We start from the raw sequence: 10,787 nt of genomic DNA on the forward strand, positions 1-10,787 counted from the left end.
CAACCTCTGAGCTCATTTGGATCCAATCTTTGTTCAAAGAACTTCACATTAATGAGGCTCAATGTCCTGTTCTTAGGTGTGATAATTTGGGGGCTACTTACTTAACTGTTAATCCCATTTTTCATAATCGCATGAAGCATGTGGAGATTGCTTATCATTTTGTTCGAGACTTGGTTAAAAAGAAGCAGCTCCAAGTTCGACACATCTACTCAAGATCAGTTGGCTGATATCCTTACTAAGCCTTTGTCCTCCTCTAGGTTTGCTCTCCTTCGATCCAAGCTTAACATTGCTTCTCCCATGTTAAGCTTGCAGGGGGATGTTAAGGATATTAGCTATTCTAATAAAGAGAGTTAGTTTAAATGAGAGTTAGCTTAAACAAATAGGATTGGTTATAGGTAGTTAGATAGTTAGTTGGAATCTGTTAGTTAGTTACACTTCTAACAGACTCTTTCTCTCTCTATAACCGACTATTTCTTTCTCTCTAAGATGTATATTTATATTGAACTCATTGTATGAAATCATTAATCATTCTTCATTAATAAAAGTTCAATTCTATTTACATTCTCTGTTCAATAGAGTCCAAGGAGGATTATGAATTTGTATAACTTGAGAATACTCTTTTAATTGCTACATAACTTAATCTTTTTTTACTTATTTTTCTAATTTCCTTTTGCTTGATAAAACACATTACAAAATACCTCTATTTATAGTAAATGATTTAGCCCAACTAGCAAAGCCTACAGACTTCTACACTGGAAACTTACAAGCCAATTAATACATAGTCTAAGCTTATCTCTAGTCAATCTTCTCCAGACTTATCTACCTTGAAGACTAGTGCAACTAATTATCTTTCATCTAGATTCTTCTAACACATTTAGCCATTACAAATTACATCTTTTCTTAACACCCCTTCTTAATTTGTAATTTGCATGTAGTTCTTGAATTTGAGAAATTTTTCAGTTGTGGTAGCTTTTGTGAAAATGTCAGCCAATTGTTCATTGGTGTTGACAAATTGAAGTTAAATTTCTTCTTGTTGTACCAAACTGCGAATGAAATGATGCCGAAGTTCAATATGCTTTGTGCGGTTGTGAAAAAAATGGATTTTTTGTCATTGTTAATTCTTCAATCGTGGCACTCTTCATTCATGGTATTTCTCCATACTTCTTCTTTTTCTGATTCTTTAAAATTTTGTGGTTCATAAGTGAAGAAAGCAAATGCACAAGATTCATAGATATCATTTAGAGAACGTGTCCTTTTTGGAGGTGATTCAGAATCTGAAGAATCCTCATCAAAATTTAGTTTATTTTCAAATCCTCCACTTTCAGAAATTTGTGGCATGTTAGATAAAGTTGATGAAGAAGGACTTTGATCTTCTTGACTATCATTAATTTAGAAAAATTCATATTTATTTTGATTTTGGAAGAACTTTCTCCCCATTCCCATAATTTCATCTTATCAAAAATAACATTTCGAGAGATTACCAATTTATTAGAGATGGGATCAAGAAGACGATAACCTTTGGGTTCATTACTATAACCAATGAAGATGAATTTCTCACCCTTTTCTTCAGATTTTTCGTTTTGTTAAAAGTGTCTTGAATATGGGTTGATATCTAACCCGATTTTACAACCTGCCAACCCGGCTAATTTTGGACCCGTTGGAAAGGCTAGTTGCCGAGGCAGAGCTGGTATGCGAAGCAGGGTCCTGAGGCAGAGCTGATCCCCAAGACAGAGCTAGAATGCGGAGCAGAGCTTATGTCGGTTATTAGTGTTAGCGTATCCATGTGTATTTGGAATTTAGAAAGAGAGAGTCGGTGAGACGGTGTGTCGGTGAGATTAGGGTTTTAGTGTCTATATAAACTAAAACCCTAGGGGATATCTGTATCTAATTTCTCACGAATCTCTTGTGTAATTTATTTGCTTATCATAGCGTAAATCGTCGCGTTGTTGTCGTTGTGGAGTAGGTCTCACCAACCGAACCACGTAAATCTCTTGTGTTCTATGTGATTTTTCTTTAATTCCTATTGTTTGTTCTTGGATTACTCGCTTTCGTCATAACACGTTTCTCATGGGAATGTGAGAATACGCCAAAGAACTATAAAAGATTGAAAAAAAAAATCTACTTGAGGCTTTTTTCCATGCCATGCTTCAAGTAATATTTTGAACAACTTTTGTTGGAGACCGATTTAATAAGAACATTGATGTACTTACCGCCTCAACTCATAGATTATTTGGAAGTCCTTTTCCCTTCAACATGCTTCGAGCCATTTCTGCAATTGTCTGATTCTTCCTTTCTGCCACACCATTTTGTTGTGGACTATAACAAACTGTGAACTCTCTTTTAATTCCTTTTTCTTTGCAGTAATTCATCAATGGTTTATAAATAAATCAGTTCTGAGAGTCTTCAATTTTTTGCCACTTTGTCATTCCACAAGAGCCACAAATTCTAGAAAAAAGCCAAATGCTTCTGGTTTATGCTCAAGAAAATAAATCCACATCTTCCTTGTATAATAATCAACAAATAAGAGAAAATATCTCTTGTTACTAAGTGAGGGTGTTTTAGTCGGTCCAAATGTATCGGCATGTGACAATTCAAGTGGTGCACGTGATCTTGAAGAGACTTTTGGAAAAGGAAGCCTATGCATTTTTCCGTAAATACACCTTTTACAAATTTCATCATTTTTTTTTTAAATGTAAGGAAGCCCAACCACCATATTTTTATCTATTAATAATTTCAGACCTGTATAATTCAGATTACCATATCTCAAATGTCAAATATGAACCATATCCACTTCACTCTTGAAAGAGACATTCTCAAATTTTTGCATGATAAGATAGAGAACATTATATGAGGTCATTTGGACAGTAACCACAATAAGATTTATTCTTTTATCAATAATCTCACATTCTTCGTTGTCAAAATGGAGAGAGTAGATTTTCCTCATCAGTTGCCAAACACTTAAGAGATTTTGTGTTATACCAGGTACATAAAAAACATCATGAACAAATTTATAACCTTTATTTGTAATGTAGATTGTTGCGGAAGCGTTAAAGTAATGGAATCCACCATTAAAACTATGATAAACTAACTAATAAACTGATAAAATAACGATAAAAACGATAAACTAGATTAATAATAAACTTGATAAACTTGATTGATTGATATTTGATTGATGATAATAAAAGATGACCTAGACTCTCTTATATAGAGTTTTGGACAAACCTAGAAAAACATGAAATAGGAAATACGATGATCACTAAACTCTAGTTTTCTTGGTTGCTACTAATCCTAATCTTAGGAACTCCTAAACAAATAAAATACCTAATTCCTAAACCTATGTGACTTGACCGTGGGATCCGACTTTGCCATGGCCGAGAAGCCCATGCGACTAAGCATGGTCTCTATCATACTTCCCGTCTGAGAATGAATTTGCCCTCAAGTTAGACTCAACAATGCGATCCTTAATTTCCACTTGGCACAAAATTTGCTGAAAATCCGAATGACACAAATATAGACCAAATCACCAACTAGAATCCAAAACCCATGAAGTGAATGATCCCCAAAATCAATTGTAGGAAACAAACTGACAACAAATTTCTACATCTCCCGTCATCTAGTAATTCGATGAAGAAGATCATAAACATCACATTATTATTTACGAGAAAATCAACCATGAATATCTTCCAGTCCGTTACGTTTGAAGCCAATTTTCTTTCAATAACAAATATAAATATCCTCTCGAGGTGTCAGTCAGTAAGTGAAGAAGAAAATCCATTAAAAGATGGTGGAATAAGAAAAGAAGAGTCACCCGGTTCTCAAATAAAAGTCTAATAGTTCTCAGAAATTTGAGGCCCTGAATTGGCTTGAAAATGTCATCGACATTTTTGTTGTCATATTTAACCTTCAACTGACCTTCATCCATCATAGGATGTACACTGTTATTAGCCATAACAATATCTCCTTCTCCATCATGTTTACGAAAAACCGAAAGTAAGAATTTATTTCCAGTTGCATGATGTGAGCAATTACAATCGATAATCCATTCCTTAGCATAGTGAATAGCAACATTTGCATCATTTGGCAGCATAATCTCTTGTTTATTGTTAGTTTCAACAAGCGAAAAACATTTCTCCCACTTGGGATTTTCTTCAGCTTCATCATCATGAATAACATTTGCATTCTCATCTGTGAGATTTGTGCGACAGTCTTGTTTGGTGTGTCCTCGTTTTCCACACTTAAGACACTCGATGCACTTTTCATACTTGGTATAACATTTTCGCTTGATATGACCTGGTCTTCCACATCTATAGCATTTAACATGTTTTTGTTTTCAGCCGACTCTGTAGAGGCATATGAGTTTGAAGAATACCTTGACACTGGTTTCTCTTCGCTCAAAAGAACATCATCTGAACTAGGTTTGCTTGGCATTTTCTTTATCAATATTTCTTGATTAAAGAGTAGATTTTCTAAATCAATAATGGATGGTTAAACTGCCCACCGTTGAATAGAGGAAATATATGGCATAAACTCCTTTCGCAACCCACGGGACATTTACCGCAGCATCCGTGCATTGCTGATATGCTCCTCCTCATCTAACTCTCGAAATTTCAGAACACAGATTTTTTGTACTTTCAAAAAGTACAAATACAGACATACCTCCCTGTGTTAACAATGTCAGCTCGTTCTCAAGATATTGTAGCATTGTGGTATTTTACTGCGTAAATAACCTTTCAAGAGTCCCCCACACTTGTTTTGGCGAGTCCATGTCATGAACATGATCAATGAACTCCTTGTTGATTGATGTTCTTAAAGCAAATAAGATTTTCCCACACTTAACCTTCCATTTTCTCTGCAATTCGGCATTTTCTTGAGTGTCTTCAGGAATGTTCGAGCCAGTACTGTTAACAAGATCTCATAGATTATGTCCTTGGAGAAACGCATACATACATAAGCGCCAGTACTTGTAGTTAGTACCTACAAGTTTCTCCACACATATTTGAGACATATTGCTCCCACCATTCAGTTTTGACAAAGTTTCTTTCTGAACTTTTCTCAAACAGTTTATACACAACCTCAACACTGACACTTTATTTTAGTTCTTTCTGAGCTTTTCTTAGCTGGTTTTTCACAACCTCAAACACCAACACTCTATTTCAACACCACCAATCTGGTACCATAACAGAAATAATACTATGATTGAATGATGAATTGTAAGTCACACAACTCAAATAAAGAGCAACTTTATTAATCAAGTAGCTGAAATCAATAAGTACATTTTTGTGAAATCAATAAGTACATTTTTGTGTCTAGTACAGATCGTTGTTAGAATAATATATATAATAGTTAGGGGTTGTTTAGTAATTTGACCTTTAAGGGCATTTTAGTCTTTTATCATTAGTATATATTTGTTAAGTTGTAAACCTAGTTTAATGAATGAAATTAATAGCCTCCATTAGAATGTATCTCCTCTTCCTTCTTCTCTTTGAATAATGTTATTGATTTTCACATGACATCAGAGCATGGTTAATAAAAATTTTCTATGGTTTGAGCTAGAAGAGAGGAGAAGACGAAGGTGGGATTTATTGGCGGTTTTAGTTTGGTTAAAAGAAGGGAGTTTTGAGTTTAGTTGGGATTTGATTTAGGCTTTTGACTGAGATTTGATTGGTGGTTGTGATCGTATGATCTCTATTTATAGTGCTCTAATCACAGCAACTTGGTCAGTAACAAACTCCTACAAATACTCTAACACACTACTGTTGTAACTCTACTACTAAGACTTATTCAAAATAGACCAAGGACAGATCTCTAGTTTTTTTGTTTTAGTTTATTTTAGTTTTACGACAGGCAGTCGAAGAGAGAGAAGTCAAGAAAAGATTGGATAAATCAAATGCGCAGGACAAGCTAATATATTGACATAACTTGAAAAATAGGGGCATGGCGTGTTAAATTCAAAAATGTGTTTCTTAACATAATTTGTACGTACAGATAGGAGTTGAAATATAAGAGAATGGCAAAATTTACAGAACCAAATGAAGTAATACTTTTGAGTAAAATGTCTATGGGAAGTTTTATAGGGCCTCTCCAATTTTGTTAAAAGGCCTCCCCATGAACTATTTTACTTGGTAAATTATCATTGAAGGGGGTCCTTTTAACAAAAATGAGGGGGCCCTATAAAATATCCCAATGTCTATTAGTAACTTGGAAGTTGTATTTTAAGTTCAAATTAGAGATATTAGGGACATATTTGATTGAATTAAGTAAATGATTATGTCAATCTCTTACCCTAACTTTCTCTTTTAGGAGTTAGAGTTGGTTCATGATGTTGCCGTGCATCATACTTTACATGCTTCTAAGTGAGACCAGTCAATTCTTCTCTGCCGTGGTCATCATGTCTCTTTTCGTCCTTAACATGTACAATAAGGTTGAGATAGTAGAGTCACCTAAAATTAATGTTGAAACATATTAGCCAATGATTTCAACAATCTGGGAGTTATAAGAGTCGTGATTTTGACTAGTAATAACTTACAAGTCGGGCAGAAAAATGATGACTCAGAGAATTACTCACTCAAAACATGAATATATATATAGCTTGCTGGTTGTTTAAGTTTATTACTTATAAAATCTTGCAAACCAAAGTCAGTAGAAATTACTTTAAATATGGCTTCTATTCTTCATCAGTTCAACTCTTTAAAACTGCTTCTTCTTCTCATTTTGCTTCTACCAATCTTCACATTTGCTCAAAATATAACCTTGGGTTCATCTTTGACTGCTGATACCAACAATAATGCTGCATGGAAATCACCTTCTGGTGATTTTGCCTTCGGATTCCGTCCACTTGAGAACAATCTCTTCCTATTATCAATCTGGTTTGATAAAATACCTGACAAAACTGTAGTTTGGTATGCATATTCAAATGCATCAACACCAATTGCGGCAATGGGATCCAAAATTGAGCTCACAATTGCTGGCAAGCTCCTTCTTACCGATCCTCAAGGCAATAAACTATGGGAACCTGAGTTAGTAACTGGCTCAGTTACATATGCCGCTATGCTCGATAATGGTAATTTCGTTCTCTCTAGTGGCAGTGAGAATGTAAATTCATGGGAAAGCTTCAAATATCCTACAGACACTATCTTACCTACACAAAATATGGAAGTTAGTGGTAAACTGTATTCTCGTCATACGGAAAAAAATTATACGAGAGGAAGATTTAGGCTTCATGTGCGTCGTATTAATTTTGTACTTTTTCCGGTTCCCTTTCCGAGTAGGTCTGACAAACCTTACGATGTCTATTATAACTTAAGTTCATTCACAAAGGATCGTTCTGAAATTGGTCGCCTTGTCTTCAACGAGTTGGGAAGCATGTATATTGAGAAAAAGGATGGAGGCACAACAAATCTTACATGGAATAATTTGGTCCCTAAATCGGAGGTCTATTATAGGGCAACACTAGATTTTGATGGAATTTTCACACAGTACTCTTACCCAAAGACTCCTAATGAAAGTCAACAGTGGTCTATCATCAGATCCATTCCTAATGACATTTGTCACGACATCAATGGACGATTAGGGAGTGGTGCTTGTGGGTATAATAGCTATTGTACACTCACAGCGGAAAACAGGTCTAGTTGTCAATGCCCACCTCGTTATGTGTTAGTTGATCCAAATAATAAATATGGTGATTGTAGACCAGATTTTATCCTACCAGGATGCCAAGAAGAAGACTCGAAAAACCCCGATTTGTTTGAACTACAGACACTTCAAGACGTAGATTGGCCAACTTCCGACTATGAGGAATTGGACTCTTACAATGAACAAGACTGCAGAGATTCTTGTTTGAACGACTGTCTCTGCGCAGTTGCTTTGCATAGAGAATCAACGTGTTGGAAGAAGAAACTACCACTCCCTAATGGAAGACATGAATCTACTGTGGCTGGAAATGTTCTGATAAAAGTAAGAAAGGATGATGGTTCACTGAGAAAGGGTGACCCTGCTTTAGGCCTCAAGAAAGAGAGATTCACATTGAGCCTGGTAATTTCGTTGCTTTTAGGTAGCTCTGTATTTTTTAATTTCATATTCTTGGCTGCAATATTTTTGGGGTTCATATACATGGACAGAAAATTAAAAAAAAAGAACCGAAAGTCAAGTACACTGAAGTCGAATCTTCGTTCTTTCACTTACCAAGAACTTGAAGAAGCCACAAATGGGTTTAGGGAAGAGTTAGGAAGGGGTGCTTTCGGCATTGTTTATAAAGGAACCGTAGAAGAAATGGATATGGCAACAAATGTTGCGGTGAAGAAGTTAGATAAGGTGATCCGGGAAGGAGAGAAGGAATTCAAAGCAGAAGTTACAGCAATTGGCCAATCTCATCACAAGAATCTCGTTCGCTTGCTTGGATTTTGTGAGGAGGGATTGAACAGGCTTTTGGTGTATGAGTTCATGAGTAATGGCAGTTTAGCAGAGCACCTCTTTGGAATTTCAAAGCCTGATTGGAATCAAAGGGTACAGATTGGATTTGGCATAGCAAGAGGACTCATGTACTTACATGAAGAATGCAGCACCCAGATCATTCACTGTGATATAAAGCCTCAAAACATACTTCTTGATGACAATTTTACACCAAGAATTTCAGATTTTGGATTGGCGAAGCTTTTGATGCATGAACAGACTCGAACTTCTACAGGGATCAGAGGGACTAGAGGTTATGTCGCGCCAGAATGGTTCAGGAACATGCCAGTATCGACGAAAATAGATGTTTACAGTTTTGGAGTTATGTTATTGGAAATCATTTGTTGCAGGAAAGGGGTGGACGTGTCACTTGGAGAGGGCGATAATAGAACAATTCTGACAGACTGGGCTTATGATTGTTACCGAAAAAGGAAAGTAGAAGATCTGATAGAGAACGACGAGGATGCAACCAATGACATGAAGAGGTTTGAGAGGTTAGTGATGATAGCAATTTGGTGCATTCAAGAGGAACCAACACTCAGGCCATCCATGAAGAAGGTCACACAAATGCTAGAAGGGGTCATTGAAGTTTCTGAGCCACCATGTCCTTGTCCTTATACCACATTTTCCGACAACGAGAATGAAGCCAGCTATGAGTCCACAGCTTAGTAAGAAACTTTACTTTTTTATGTCTTAAGACTGATCGATCACCTAGTGTTATGGGCATGTTTGTTGTAGGTACAGTCTAGCACAGTCATCGGTTGGGCATATCCAAGCCATATGATACTCATATACTGTATCTGTTTTATTAATTCATTTCACATTCCTAAGATATTTTCGCTATTGATGTAAAAAAATTATCTATGATGTGGAATTATTATATGCTATTGAAAAAATAATAAAAGTTCCAAATAACTTGTTATAGAAACCCTAGAAGTTCTTTTCTAGAAGAGAAGAACAAATATATATCAACATAGAGAGCAGAAGTAAAGAAATAAAATTGGCATTCAGATTTCAGGGTCTGATCAAGCTCTTGACCCCAACTGTCACAAAATTTGTCATTTAATGAACTAACGTAAATCGTAGTACATATTCAAAAAAAAAAAAAAAAAGCTAGAAACCAATCGGCCCGCAAAAGGATAAACGTGGAACTGAAATACACAAAAACTTGTTCAAGGCCCTAGCCTTCCTATTTCATTAATGTGTTACAATGAAGAAATTGATAGTTGAACAAATAAGGCAAGAACAAGCGTAGCATGATTGGCAACGGTTTAAATTTTACGTCGATATTATAATATTACTGACTGTTTTGACTTCAACTGAAGTTTAGTGGGGCCAAACTTTTATTGTTAAATGGTTTTGACATCGTATTTGTGGAGCCTTTGGTCATGTTCAAGAACAAGGAGGAGGAAGAAGATAATGGAGAAGAAACTAGCAATCACGATTTTCAAACTAAGCATGACCAAACCCTAGGAACAAATTAGTCAACACTTGCTTGCCCAAGTGGTTGTTAGTTTGTCGGGCTTTAGGCCTCTTTAGTATGTTGTTGAGTTTTAGACTCATTTCATTTTTAATTTAACTTATACGTATCGTGTTTATCACATCTTGACGATGTATCAATCACATGTAATGATTAATGTAGATCGTAGTCTATATTCAAAAAGAAACCTAGAAACAAATTCATCAGCCCGCAAGTATAAATTGGATAAACGCCGCACTGAAATGCACAAAAACTTCCTCAAAACCCTAGCCTTCCTATTTCATCAATGTGTTATAATAAAGAATTGATTGGCAACGGTTTAAACTGAGGTTGGTATTATAATATTACCGACGGTTTTGACTAAAATGGAAGTTTAGTGGCGCCCATCGTTTATTGTTAAAGCGCCCCGGAGTACCCTTGACCGGTTGACCCTAGTCAAATGATTTTGCCATCGTATTTCTGGAACTTCTGGTCATGTTCAAAAACAAGGAAGAGGAGGAAGAAGATAATGGAGAAGAAGCAGGAAAATCATAAATTTCAATTGCTCCAAGATCTGAAGATCCAATTTTCGCCAAGGTCTAACATCTGGTAAAAAAAAAAAAAACCTAATTGTCCAAACTTAAGTGTTGATGTATATTGATTAATTGAATTTTCGCCAAGATCAGAAATGAAGTATCTTATTTTGTACTTCAAGTGTAGAATCCAGAGTTATCTACCATTGAAGTATGAGGAGTTGGTACCGCAGTTGCTTATATATATGGAAGAGGTGGCGGAATGTGAGTTTTGCTTCATTTTTTATGATTTGAGTTTTCTATCTTCCTGAATTTGATTGTATTCCTATTTGCCAACAACTAGTAGC

The 10,787-nt window shown here is 35.7% G+C and overlaps 1 protein-coding gene across 1 annotated transcript; it reads left to right on the top strand.

The window, feature by feature from the left end:
• The first annotated feature begins 6,584 nt into the window (after nucleotides 1-6,584).
• On the top strand, nucleotides 6,585-9,376 carry LOC147545705 (G-type lectin S-receptor-like serine/threonine-protein kinase LECRK4). The gene has a single exon (XM_086673103.1). The coding sequence runs from the start codon at nucleotides 6,658-6,660 to the stop codon at nucleotides 9,115-9,117; it is 2,460 nt and encodes an 819-aa protein (XP_086529229.1). The 5' UTR covers nucleotides 6,585-6,657; the 3' UTR covers nucleotides 9,118-9,376.
• The last annotated feature ends 1,411 nt before the right edge of the window (nucleotides 9,377-10,787 follow it).

Source organism: Eschscholzia californica, unplaced genomic scaffold (assembly GCF_041429995.1).
Source record: "Eschscholzia californica isolate CP2 unplaced genomic scaffold, dmEscCali1.0.p SCAF_4, whole genome shotgun sequence".
NCBI classification, from domain to species: domain Eukaryota; kingdom Viridiplantae; phylum Streptophyta; class Magnoliopsida; order Ranunculales; family Papaveraceae; genus Eschscholzia; species Eschscholzia californica.